Source organism: Megalops cyprinoides, chromosome 7 (assembly GCF_013368585.1).
Source record: "Megalops cyprinoides isolate fMegCyp1 chromosome 7, fMegCyp1.pri, whole genome shotgun sequence".
In the NCBI taxonomy this organism is placed as follows: Eukaryota; Metazoa; Chordata; class Actinopteri; order Elopiformes; family Megalopidae; genus Megalops; species Megalops cyprinoides.
In genome coordinates, this window is record NC_050589.1 from 4,412,471 (window position 1) to 4,427,051 (window position 14,581).

At 44.3% G+C, this 14,581-nt stretch overlaps 1 protein-coding gene across 1 annotated transcript; it reads right to left on the reverse strand.

Annotated features, from left to right (window-relative positions):
* Window positions 1-7,284: 7,284 nt before the first annotated feature.
* pex10 (peroxisomal biogenesis factor 10) lies at window positions 7,285-10,485 on the reverse strand. The gene is made up of 7 exons (XM_036534044.1): window positions 10,266-10,485; window positions 9,766-9,915; window positions 9,420-9,500; window positions 8,844-9,250; window positions 8,102-8,274; window positions 7,839-7,978; window positions 7,285-7,702 (listed from the first exon to the last, which is right to left on the reverse strand). Exons 2-7 carry the CDS (start codon window positions 9,875-9,877, stop codon window positions 7,638-7,640), a joined length of 978 nt encoding a protein of 325 aa, XP_036389937.1. The 5' UTR covers window positions 9,878-9,915; window positions 10,266-10,485; the 3' UTR covers window positions 7,285-7,637.
* Window positions 10,486-14,581: the final 4,096 nt, after the last annotated feature.

Genomic DNA, 14,581 nt, shown 5'->3' on the forward strand with positions numbered 1-14,581 from the left:
AATATATACCTGAAATTGCATTTCAGGAGTTGCAACAGGGGATAAATGCCATACATTTTGAACTCATTTAAAAATCCAGACCCTTTTTAGGTTTCATGCAGTATTTTACTATAAATTGCTTATTTTCATGAAGACAATATTCATAGTATTCCTTAATCTGAGCTACAGTGTTAGTTGGGAGTGTCCCTGTGGTGTTGCCTGCTCTAAAGTAAAACATTGGCACCACCCCTAACCTGGTTATTCTCTGCCTCCTTTCCCCCTCCCTCTGGCGCTGATCCACCCTGACTCTCCAGCGCTGGAGGCTGCGCAGCAACAGCGCCCTCCTGTGGAGCCCTGCGATGCGTGCGTCCAGCTCCCGCCCCTCCTTCATGTTGTGCGCATGGGTCACCCACGTCCTCCAGGCAACAGCCAGCGTGCAGGCCCTAAGCAGGAGAGAGTGACCCCGGCAACCGCATTCAGAGGCAGCGCAATAACTCTCTGCTCACTGTGTTATTAAACACAATGTGGCCGCTTCACCTCTCACTTCACACTCTCCCACATATGTTGTGCAGTTGCGTCACAAATATTATTATAATTGTAATGGCATTGATTATTTTACATTATTCATTTATAAAACAGCCTTTGTTTATCCATATCCAGGGCCTCTTAGATAGACTGGGCTCTGGCGATGCTCTATCTACCAAATAAGCAGATAAATAAGCATGTGCAAGTACAACCAATGCCATATCACACAAAAAATTAAAAAAATATTAATTATATATAAGTTAAAAAAGTTAAATAAGGCAACAGTGAGTGCAGTGAATACACATTTAAACTACCATAGCTATGAAAAAAATTAGAATACAAAGAGTACTATGCAGAGTTACCAACTGAGAAAGCAGTTCTGATCCAAGGCATTGCAGAAAGACCATCATATGGCACCCCGGGAGTGTAAGTAATATGTGCTGGATGGTGGAGTGTGAGGGAGGGAGGAACAGTGTTGGTACCTGTGATGGGCCTGGGCCCGCCGGGCTCGGTCCCACGCTGAGCTCCAGGAGGACAGGGCTCTGAGCTTCAGACGGTGCTGCCGGTACTGCAGCACCTGCTGCTCCTCCTGCACCCTGGCCTCCCGCCTCAGAGTCTGCCGCCTCCACAGCAGCCAGTGCTTAAACAGCAGGGTCAGGCTGCCCAAAGAAGCACACACACACGTGCACATGTGCACACACACACACGCAAACACACACACACACACACACACAAACACACACAAACACACATACACACACACAGACACACACACAGACACAGACACAGACACAGACACAGACACACACACACACACACACACACAGGCACACATATACACACACACACACACACATAAGCACGCACACACGCAGGCACACACACACACACACACACACAGGTGCACAAATACACACACACACACACACAAACATACACAGACACACAAACAAAGGTTCAGACCCAGGGCCAGTGACATTTGTAGGAACATGCCAGTGAGTGAGACATTGTGTGTGGTGCAGCTGTTTAGAGACACAGGTAAAGGTGACAGACATGTTCACTTGAGTGGAGGGCCATTTATTCTGATCTACTAGCGGATGGAAAATTCCAACCGAAACCCACATCGAAACACTCACATTCCAAGTGTAACGCAAGAGGCACCGCTGGAGTGGTGAGGTAAGACAGCCTGCAGGGGAACAGCGCTGGAGACCCTGCATTCTGTCATGGAGGATTATCATATTTCTCTGCTATTCAGTTTAACACCTAAAGCCAAGCGCACCAGAGAATTGACTGGGTTTGTGTTTTGTATGTCACCATGGGCTACAGAGACACAAACCTGAAGCTTTAACATTCACCTGGCCCAACTCGGCTCATTAAATATGGAGAGGGGGAGAAGGAAAAGTGACAAAAAGGGGGTAGGAAAATCCAAATATAGACTGGTTATTCGAGCTGAACTTTACAAAAGGAGCACATTCAGGGCACAGCTCGGTGAATGGTGGGCGTGAGTGGCATGATGAGTCTGAAACGCGAGTCGGTGGTGGCGCTTACTGGCAGTGTATCTGAGCGGCTCGCAGGAGCTGCAGGCCCTGGACGTGCCTCCTCCACACGCAGTACGCTGTCCTCAGGACCAGGGTGTCACTGGGCTGGATCAGCCGGCGTCTCAAGGCCTCAACGTTCTCGTCCGAGTCCGGGCTGGGCCTGACGGTGGAGGGCTGCACCTGCTCAAAGCGGGCCTTCCACTGTGAAATCAAATAATTTTTTTTTTTAAAAAAAGCTTTTGGTATGAGCAGAAGCTAGCAGTATAGTTTACACTGCAAGCCAAAACACCTGTGACAGGCAGACACAACATAAGTTACCTGCCATAAGCCTACTTCCACATTCCTACCATTCTTCCCAGTCAGACTACAGTAAACCACACTGAAGAATCATAATTACACACACTGCACATGAGAGCGGGAAACCTGCACTTGAGAAGTATGACAAATAGTGACATACGACTGTGGTTTCCGGTTCACAACCTCAAGGGTTGATGTGGAGTGTAGCATAGTGGTTAAAGAGCAGGACTTGTAACCGACAGGTTGCCGGTTCAATTTCTAGCTGTCCACTACTGCACTACCCTTGGGCAAGGTACTTAACCCCCAATTGCCTCAGTGAATATCCAGCTGTATAAATGGATAGCACTGTTTAAAAAAAAAAAAAAAAAACTGTAACCGATGTAAGTTGCTCTGGATAAGAGTGTCTGCTAAATGCCAATAATGTAAAGGGAACCAGAGTCTGCAAGAGAGTGATATGTTTAGTGAGGGCTTCGTTTGCAGGGTCACACGGACTCGGCCATCGCCACGCTGTTACTCACACGGCGAAAGTACCGGCACAGCAGCGTTGCCATCCGCTTTTTAGCGACGGTGTCTGTCTGTATGCGCCGCATCAGGACGGCCCACCGCAGGGCTGAGAGCCCCTTCTTCAGCACCCGCCTCCGGTGCTGCCGTTGAGCTGCCCTCTGGGACCAGTACCGATGACTCCAGGTCTGGAAACACCGCGCAAGGAGCTGAAATCTGCAGAGAGCCAGGAACCTGTGCCGCCAGACACAGAACACTGTACGATCCAATACAACACAACTGAGCTGCAACTCTTCCCACACTCTCTTTGGCAGGCTTGGATAGATGGGTGTCTTTCTTACGGTGGGTAAACACAATATTTGTTTGACTACTGAAGTGGCTTTTCAAAAACCCCTCACAAAGAGAGAAAACACAGTGGTGTGATCGGTTTTAGGGAACCCCCTTTGAATGTCAGACCACAGGCATTTTTATTCTGCAGCTAACACCCTGCAAGCACTTTAGCCAGTGATTTATCACTGATACTTGACCTGAAACAGTCGAAGGATTCTCTTTACCTTTCTTCTGTTGTCACAAAAGAATTGGAGCTCCACACCTTGAGAGCATCAGGAAGCTGTTCAAATGACAAAGGCGGTTTGTAAGTGTGCCGAGCCACATGATCTCATGTTACACCACACACCAGCGACCTCTGACCCCCGCCCCCATTGAGTGGAAGCATTAACCTACCCTACAGAAGTGATGATCTGCGGTTATGCCCCATTGCCCTGCTACACCTTCGAGCCTTTCAACACCAGAACTTCCGCCACTGTCACAACAGACACTTTCTTTAAGCACACAGATGGTGGCTGATGTTGGAGCTGTGTATCGTTGATCCGGCGGCGAAATGTCTCCACTTGGTGCAGGAAGTGTGTGGGTTCTTCCACTGTGCCTTCCTACGCTTTTTTCTGGATATTTGTGGCCATCCCCACTGCCATCCCAACACATTAACTGAAAGATATTCTGCATAGTCTCTCCATTCATGTCCTCATAGGGGTCTTTGCTTAAATTCCCCTTCATTGTGTGTGCTTTCTTCCACAAAGGGAAGAGAGGCTCCCTTGTGCTGCCTGTCATTTGACAGACAGCCAGTGCAGGAACCACACTTTTCCAGCCTGAGTGATGAAATGATTCCTCTGTGTCTAATTTACTTACGCTCGGAGTCAAGCCTTCAGAGGACAGCTCTATATATTTTGAAAATCCTTCCTCTGTGTTTGGTTTTCTGTTCCTGAATTCATGCTGAGAGAGGGCTTTGTGTAAACTACAGTTAACTCTAGGCACTGAAAAAACTCCCTCCGCGCTTCCTGCCTGACTTTTTAAGCTGTTTCCAGAGTCATATAACAACACCGTTGGGGCTGAGGCAAAATTGACCGATCTTGCCGAAGAAGTCCCCTGAAGCTGTGATGACGATCTGACACTATTTGTTGTGTCACCTTGAAGGGGAGGGTTGCTATCCTGGCCCTCAGTGTTAGCTGCACATGTTCTTCTTCTGGAATTCATTTTGCTGGTGAAAAAGCTGTTTTCCCTTTTCTGATAATTAAAGAAATAGCTTGGCATCTCATTGTATGAGGCAGACATATCTGCACTAGTCTCAGCAGCAGACTCAGGTATGACAGGAGGGGACAAATCAGACATTGACATGGGTGACTGAGATCCCAGCTCCGTGAGTGTTAGCATCTGTTCGCTGATTTGAAGGTCAAGCATCGATCTGTGCAAGCTTGCAGACGTCCACGAAGACTCCAGCAGACTTTGGAGTTCTGAAAAACTCTCATCCTCTTTTTGACAAGAAAGACTTCCATATACCATGCTATGAACATCTGTCCGGTCCCCTTCAAAACTTGTCAGCTGCATGCCCGAGAGTTCAGACAGATCGGCATGAAAGACAGCATCTCTGGTAGGAATACTCTGAGGCTTCTGTGAGGCTCTGCAGCTTTGAAGCAGTGCTTCAGTGGCAGGGGAGGAACTCTCCCTGTTCATCTGCTGGAGGCCACCCTTGCCCTGCATCCCAGCACTCCCCGGGAGATGTAAATCATCCCTGTTAAGTAAGCCGTGAACATGACCGGGGGTGGTGGTGTGCTCTTCCGAACAGGGAACACTGACACTTCTGTGGCGACAGACATGCTTGGTAGATGCAGTATCAGAGAGTTCTGCTTTTTGGGGTTTGCCCCTCCTGGCCGGTGGGGTGCGGGCGCTGTCGGGGGAATTGAGGTTGCTTTGTCTCAGGCTGTACTCAGACCTGCGCGCATTACCACCTCTCTCCTCAGAGACATGTGGGCCCCGAGAGCAGGGAAGGTCATCGCTCAGGACTGAGAGAAGCTCCAGCAGGTCGTCTGAGTCATCTAAGGAGAGGGGAGGACTGCTCTGCAACACAGAACCCCTATTTACAAATCTGCTCTTTGGCCTGGAGGGCTGTCGTTCCAGCCTTCTCCCAGAATTCCAATCCATTCTGAGATTGTATCTGCTCTTTGTTGCGCATCAGTCCTGGTTTTCCTTCTGAGATGTCCTTAATTATCATACAATCAAGTAACCTAAGACAAACAAAAATGTCCAAAAAAGATTATAGTTAGCTGTATGTCCTTATTCAGAGTGACTCACTGGGCATAATGTGATATGCCTGCAAAGTAGCCTAATGTTCGAGTTGGATGTGAGTACATCAGACATCAAATATGATTCACAATTCAAACACAACCCAACCACCTGATCCATGTAAAACATAGTAAACCCACAGTAACAAAACGAAGCCCAAAGGCTCAAGTGTGGTAATCACAAGGGGGGCTTTCACACTTGCCTTGACCGACACGAGTTAATGCATGACAAAATCACATTTGCCCAACTTTCCAAAAGCTCCATTTTGAAGAGACACTATTACTATGAATGACAGACCGAACTCCACTCACCCTTACCGCTGAATACTCCTAAGACTTAACAAATATGAATCAATGCTCGCACATGTCCGTTTATCTCTTCCAGTTTCCTCGGTGTTTTCCTCCTTTGTACTATGGCGCAGTGAAGCAGTATGCCATAGCACACATGGCACGGCGATAAGCGGATCAGCTCAAGATTAGTGGTGGTCTGCTGTGCTGAGAATCCTCCTGCAGTTTTAATGCAGATCTGGAGAACACGGGTCACTTCTTTTAACAGTTCGGGTTTCAAAATGACCGAACAAAAAGATGTATACCAACAATGATTTGAAACTGACGTTAGTAGCTGTTCATGTTTTAGTCGTAGCCGGTACGTATTCTGTGCGTCTTGTCATTCGGCATAACAATGTTACTTTTAGCTACCTACAGCTAAAACAGTATTCACCTGTGTTGACTGTTACCAACTAAAAGTGAACACGTCCGACGAATAATTCCCAAATATGTCACGTCTCATACCTAGTTTTAGGTAGGTATGCTAGCCAGGTTAGCTTGTAAAATAGCACACTTATCATTCTGCCACTAGCTTCTCATTAGCGAGCTAACTCACCGACTAAATAGATGGCCATTTACGGTGACTACTAGTTTAAGAGTTTGGACAGGTCGGATGAATTATCCCTCTGACGTTACTGGAGCTTGTTAGCTAAATTAGCCAACAACAAGTTAGCTAGTAGTTACTGTATCTGTTGGTAATCTTTGATTTAGCTCCTCTGAGTGACGTTCACGTCAATCAGTGGCACGAGGACGCATCAAAGCTCAACCGTGGGATTTATATACCACCGTGTGCACCCGATGAAGCCAGTCTAGAATAGATAAATTACCTAACAAAATAAAACAAAATGACTTCAATGTACAATGCACGGTTAATCAAATAAACAAATCCATAAGCAGGCATCTCACTTCCTGTGAATTATTGCTATTCTATTTCTTGCCAAATAAACACATTACCCGACCCACTGGCTAACCATCTAGTCACTTAATCAATGCGTCAGGCACGTATCAAGACACTTTTTTAAAGACCTGTATATATGCGGGAATTTTGAAGACTACTTTTTCCAAGACATTTCATTAAAGAACTCTCTATAGATGCAAGAAAGGGCACACGTAGGTACTGCTATACCCGGTACAGGATTCCTTGAGAGCACTCTCGCTGTGCACAAACATGTTCCATCTGGGGAAATTACGAACTGCTAGAACTCCAGAATATGTCAGCCCCTGATGGTAACGCAATCGACCATTATTAGATTATTTACGTTAATATTAAATTGTTTACAGTGGTAACAATATTCCTGTGGGATTTATTTTTGACTGACCGGTGTGAAATTCTTACGTATCCAGTGATTTCAGGAGGCTCTTACGTAGGCGTTAATGCTGAACATTTTGACTGACCTGCAGTGTAAGAATACATACATTGTCATGGTCTTATAATTCGAAATACAACAGACACAAATGAGAGATTCTTTGGAAATTACATTAGAAAGACAAATATTGCAGGACATTGTTACAGATGATTGAATAGTTAACAGTTACACGGACTGATACAATCCAGTTTGCAAATTATAACTGAACTGAATTTTATATTATTAAAAATACACTTTAATCAAAATACTATATACTTCCATGAGCTCTGCACTCATTTTCTTGGAAAAAAAGTAGCTGATTTGAGAACCCACCCCAAAAAAGCAAACAATAAAATATGGCCATGAAAGAATGGAGCACAATGCACTTCTGTACTTTTAAACCAAAAGGCTCTTTTACAGTCTATGTTAAATTGGAAAAAAAAAAATACATAAGGGATGACAGCAGCTGAGGTGAGAATCAGGTGAAGTCAGTAGTTGAGTTTCTTCATCTATTTGTAGTTTCGTAGATAAACCAGCTTCTGTGGCTGGAATTTCTCTCGACACAGAGGACATTCTGCCTGCAAGGATACGGAAACAAAACACAAAAACTGCAGTTTACTTTTTCTGCTCAGCCAATGGGCTTGTCATGTGATCATGTGACTCACACCGCACTGCAACCATGCACTGTCCCAGGGGCGGTCAGTCTCCACTTGCCTTGGTGTTACACCACTCCGTGATGCACTCCCAGCAGAACAGGTGACCGCAGGGGGTGGTGGTGGAGTGCCGTCTCTCCTCAAGACACAGGATGCAGCGAGAGGTCCGAGAGGCAGGGGTCTCAGCAGACCTGGTTCTGGGAGACACAACAGCGTGGGGTACACCACGCCCCACATCGACGCCAAACAATTCAGCAAGGTTTCAAAACGCACAGCCCTCTTTTATTGCAAGTAGCAGTGTCTTTTACTGAAGGGGGTACCTGGAAGGAAGGTTCCTGTGGAGCTTCCACTCCTGCCGGGCTCTCTGCCTCTGCCGAAAGTTGTTGAGCTGCAGCGCCAGCGTGAGGCCAAGCTGCAGCAGTGAGACCACACCGAGGAGCTTGTAACTGGTGCGGATGGCCTGATCATCGCCAGTCATACCATGAACACGCAGCTGAGGAACAACATATAAAAAGGACAATAGTATGTTAAAGAAATACATGTGAACAAGGATTTGCGTACCCACGCAAGAGAGTAGCATAGAGTAGCATACCCACAAAGGTTTGTCATGAACACTTGAGCACACTGTGTGTGCTCCTACCCGGTTACCTTTAAAAGGAGAATACCACTAAAATTTGTCACATTGGTCGCTGCAACTGGTGCATATTGAATTGTGATTCAGTCTTGGATCCATGAATTCAAAATTGTTTTAAATAACAATAAAGAAAACATTTCACACTCCAGTAGAGTACCAGGGTCAGTAATGAGGAATCAGTAATGATGTGTGATAATTTCTCGTTCCACTGGGGTAATGCTGAGATGGGTAAATCTTCCTTTTATAGTATATGCTATGCTGCCATGAGGTTTGTGCTGTTCTGTCTCTCTACCTCACTTTTAGCTGTAACCTGCTTGACTTTGTGAAATGTAACTCCCCATTGGATTGGTCTTAACCTGTATCTGAAATAATTTTCTACACCTGTACCTGTGGGCAGTAAAAAAAACCTTTCAAAAAACCTTTCTTACATAACTGATCCCAGCTGCCCTCTTCCCTAGGTGGTAGAAGGTCCCACTAATGTAGAACAGAGCCACATGCAATCTGTGCAAGATGGTGACTCCCTGCTGGACAACAAAGAGGGCTGGGAGCAGGGCTTTTCTCTGTGACTCCGTAAGCAGCTCCACTGCCTTCCGGATCTTGACCCTCAGGTAGGAAGCAGGGGTCCAGAAGCTGGATGAGGCACCCTGGCCTCCCTGGGTCCTAGTGTCCTCATCTTGAAGCTCATTCTCCAGGCTGACCAGGACCTTATCCAGGAGGTATGGCAGGAAGGTGTGGAGCAGTATCAGTGCCCCCCTGCGGGCACGAGATGGCACCCTCTGCTTGGTGGGATCGACCTGAATGATGTTGCAGTACTCCTCACCGAGTGTCTGGTACCCTGACACAAAACACTGACAGTTAAGATGAGCATTTACAATGCTAAGAACATACTATGGGTTAAATGAACACTTAACACCTTTCAATATTCATAAATCTGTTATTCAAATATTTAGAGCACACAACCAAGTTGGTGTAATGGCCACGAATAACAAGTTTCTTTTGCTTACCTGAAAACGTGGTTAAGACGAAGTACACAAGGTCTGACAGTAACTCGATCTCTTTTCGCCAGTCCAACCATCTCTTAGATCCTATAGGAGGTGTAGAGATGATTAACTACACATCTACATAGCTACACTACATCAACAACACTGCCATGCTAGCATAAAGCATTGCTTGTTGTCACCAACGAGTTCTTTGCAACAAAAACGAAACAAAACTTAAAGGACTACATAGAAACATTATGTACACACATTTTCCCCATCCCGGGATTTTATTCAAAACTTCTCTGTTGTTGTGGGTAACTTAGCTGGGTAATCATTGACACGTTAACCCGTCTCGTTCTGCTTGACTTGCCTGCAAACGTTTGAAAGGCTTCGTTGGCGTTGTTCCGCAGACAGTTCTGGTAATATTCATCTTTCTGACTGGCACGGATCAGTTGCGGCTGGTTTGCAGGAAGCAGGGGCATGGTCTTCAGCGTGAATCGGCAAGTAGCTTGCTAGCTTGCTAAAATGTCAGAGCAATGACAGAAGCAAAACCGAACAGTTTAATAAGTTACTTTTCGTTACTGGATTAAATAAATAAATAAAAAACATGAATGAGCACATAAACGACTGACGAAATGTACTACCAAAGTAGAAGGAGGCCAAACTAAGACCATATGGTACCTTCTATTTAGGCAATTCTGTACCTAAATTTCCAAGCAAGCAGGGTGACTTAGCATGCTATATGTTATAAGATTTAGATGTTAGCTAACAAATACTGGCAGAAAACAAAATGTGTCTTTCACTTTAGCGACAGCGTGCTATCAGGTGAACTTTGCCAAGAGGAAGAAATGACTACAGGAGTTCACTTACAATGAAACACCGGAGACGGAACGCAATAGCTACGGCGTAAATACATAACGTTAGGCTAGCAAAGTCACAATAACCGACTATCGTACGTGCAGTACATTTGACACCACAGTTGGGATAGGTGTAAAGCAAAACACGTCAGATCTAACAAATATGTATATATTCTGACTTGACAGACGTAGCCATGTTTACAGCATTGCAGCTACCTAGCTAACTAGCTAACTGTACACAGCTGCATCGTAGAATCACTTGCAAGAGAAGCATCGATGTAGCTGAACGGCAGCGAAACTCCTACCGTCAGGAAATCACAGCGCTGCCAACTGGAGGTTTGAGTGAACACGCTGAAACATACCACCACGTCTCATAATTGGCCATGGTACGCGTTGATTAAGTTGTTATTCGTAATATCGGTGGTTTGATTTGATGTGGCATCCGTTGGCATGGACTGGTGCTTAAAATGTTCTCCAAGAACTGCATGTTCATGCGTATCCACAAAGTATTATCGAGCGGACACCACAGCAACTTTTGCTTGCAGTTGTGTTCCGAATGTGTAAGCAATCAGAAATCGTATTATGGATCCAGGATATTTAGGTATAACAAAATTTTATTTGAAATGATGATGAGGTGGTGAAATAATTAAATTACTGCCATTAAACAGTTATTTTGACTTCTGCGTCTTTCCCCCCCACAAATGGTGTACTCTAAATTACCACTGTAATTACCTTAATTATTCTTTTGCAACTTGTGTATGGAAACAGCAACAGTATGATTTTTTAGCTCGAGAAACTTTAAACCTTGAACGTGTCTGAAGTGCCTCAGAACTTGATCGTCCCTTGTTGCAACTGACTGCACTGTAGGGCTCTTTGTTTTCATAGTGTGGGCTGAGATTACACTGAGTACTGCCCGGTTACTTGCTGAACCAGTTTCTTTGTTATTTCAATAAAGCCAAAATCAAGATGGGGCTTTTATAGGCGCTGGGCATACACCCCCCTACTTTCAACTGCTGCGAACAGTGATTTAGTAATTATCCGTTACTAGCTCACTTGCTGCCGGGAAAGAGGGAAATCTTGAACTGTTTGATTGGGAGCTGACTGGAGCTTATTTTCTTGCCGCCGTCGACAAGGAAGTGTTTTTTTTTTGTTTACAGTTCAGGAGGAGGTGGAGATATTTTTTCTTCTCAAGTTCAGAGTTACTTGCGACTTCTTACAGGGTAAAGCTAGATGGAGCAGTGAGTACACAGAGGCAGAGCTCGCCGGCAGCCAAAGAGTCTGAAAGCAAGTTGTACAGGAGGATCACAACTCCAAGGTAAGTCAGAATTCCTCTGCTGCTGTAGTACCTTGAAAGGCAGCTAAGGTGTGCTTTTGTATGAAGGAATGGCAAGAGTGCAGAAAACGGCTGCACTGTGTGATACTGGAGGCATGTACTGTCTTTCCACTTCACTGAACAGTTTTCCTGTGTGTGTGTTTTTTTTTCCATATAGGCCTAATCCATCACACATCAAACAAAACAGTGTTTTTAAATCCCTTTCAACTGAATAGAGTACCCTCTAAGTTTTTACTGGTGTTCCCTCAAAGTTTTATACTGTCTTTTCATCTTGTGTTATTTGAATTTGGTGCATTGTGCTATAAATGTTCCAAATTCCCTTGACAACCTGACACACATTACAAAACAAAATAATTACTGTGATTATAATATTTATATAACAAGCTTAAATTGTTTGCTGGCTGCACTATTCAAATAGCTGAACACATTAACTCTTGTGCACCCTTTACCATGTACTGCTAAAGAGCATCTTAAAAGGACATTTTGAACAATATACTACAGACAAATATAGACAATATAGCTCAGGAAATGAAAGTGTTTGTGCAATACAGGTAGCTAATTATAAAGTATTTTTGTAGAATTTGAGGCCACTCTATGCATAGCTTATTTTTAATTAGGAAAGTACTAGGTATTAAAATATTAGACACAGTCATAAAAAACAAATTATAATGTAGCTCCAAGAAAAAAACATAATCCATCATTTCATTATTTCATGCAATAAATTACTTTACTTGTAATAGTAAATCTGAAGGTTATATGTTCTGTGAAATGTAATAATTTTATGTTTTGGGGTAATTTCACATTACCAGTGTTATTTTTATTGAAGACATTGTATTTACCACCGTATAATTATTTGTCGGTGGGTTTCTTTAATTGAAATCTTGGGAAATCTTGAAAATCTACTGGGTTCTGTTTTGGCCTGAAAGACATTCCCCTTTGATATTTGGATGTGTTTATGAAACGTGAAGGCTTGGAAGCAATGCATTCCTACTCCACTACTACTCCAGTTACAGCCTCTGTCATTTGTTTCTGAGGCATTTTGTCTGATACAGAATTTGTTTAAATCTCAGCCTCCTCAGTGGTTGTTTGCTTGCCAGTTGGAAATGACCTCAAGCCATACCTCAGCTCTGTGTCAAAGATAACTGAACACAGACTCAGTGTAGCTGATGACAGGACAATGCCCAGTTGAAATGCAGTCACTCGCCCCCAGCAGGTGTGCTTGTGTCTGCATCACCACCTCCAGCTGTACGTTCTGTGGAGTCACTTCCCCTTTGGGAACTCTGGGCTTTACCTGCCAGACATGCTGATTGGCTAGTGAGCCTTTTCTTTGGGTTGTGCTTTTTTTAAGTGATGACCTCAGAGACATCCAATTGTGAGATAAAGAGATTTTAATTGATCTACAACAAGTCAGAGGAGGAAATAAAGCACTCGTTTGCTTTATAACCTCAAGAGAAGAGAGTTAGGGAGCGATAGATGTCCCACTTGCACAGAGAGCATAAGTAGATTAAAATATCTTGGTATAATTAAGAAAGGTTTATGAACCTGCATCTTGTGTCACGCCGGCACTGTGCCTTGAGAATGATGCCTTTTTGCAGTGTGTTACGGGTCGCCCGAACACAAGCTGGCAGCAGAAATCAGGGCTTGCTCCAGCAGCATGTGTAACACCAGCTGTGGAACTGCGGACAGGTCATTAATCAAAGGACAGCCCCAGGAGGTCCCACGAACAATTAAAAGGAAGCGTTGGAGCCTCCGTAACACCTGCAAAATGACCAGAGCAGACTGTTTGTCACCCGCTGGTTTCCACAATGGCTTCAGGTGAAATGCGGTGAGGATGATTCCAGACAGGCTTTGAATGAACTCAGCCTGTTTACGGTTCCGGGCCTTTTGGAGCTGCTTTGTTTAGCCGTAGCTAACTGGCCCAAAACATTTGAATAATTGGCTTTCAAAACAGTACGGAAATGTAAAGGTACCCCCACCTTATCAAAACTGCTGAGAGGCAATGTTTGTTTTACTTAACAATGTAATAAAGTATCACAGTGTGGTCCGACCAGTCTCTCAGAAGGCTGTTTCAGCAGGACTTTGCCCATATGGACACACCTGTGAAGTTTCGCTACACAAGTACAGCATTGTGTGTGTCGGTGCGCGCGCGTGTGTGTGTGTGTGTGTATGCATGCACTCATGCATGTGTATGTGCGTGTGTGAGTGGGTTTCATAGGCCCTGGCTGAGTTCCCTGCTCCAGAGAAATACTGATATTCAAATCTCTAACTGAATATGTACCGTGATGAAGCACTCATTATACCATGCACGCAGTTTTCAATAACACTCAACAAAGGAGTGCTCCGTGAAAACCCTCTTGGTTTACAGTCATAATTTGTTCTGATAGCAGCAGTGCTCTCTGCCCCCACTATGCACACCACTAGTAAACAGAGCCTTCTCAGTGTGATGGACTTAAGGACCATTTGTAACAAGGGAACCACAGAGACGGCCTTCAAGACTCGCGCGGCGCAAAATTTATTCAATGAAATAATGCATGAGGCTCGTTGCTGAGAATCACATTTTTATTTGAAAGCAAAGTTATTTTAGAGATGTTTTCCTGTGTTACTTTAAGACAGCTTAGAAAAGAAAAACTTAATATGTTTTCACATAATGGATGTTTAGCAATAAGCCAGAGGCAGTGTTTCTTTGAAGAGGTGTTATTTAAGGACTTGTAGAAATGTATCCATTCGCTTTTGTCAGCAGCGGACACATGGCAAAAAGGCAATAAAAAGTGGCATTTCTATAGGTTAAGAAAATATCCATTCGAAAGAAAGTTATCATATAGCAGACAGCTTTGACCTTTTCTATGTTTTAATTTATTTATTTGTTTGTCTCAGTCATATATGGGTACATTGGTTGAGTTTCTCTGCCTTTTTAAAGACTACCTGACCTTTTTCATGTCCCTGTAAGAGTGGTCAGTGTCATAGTGTTGCTGCCCAAGGGTTATGTTGGAAATCAT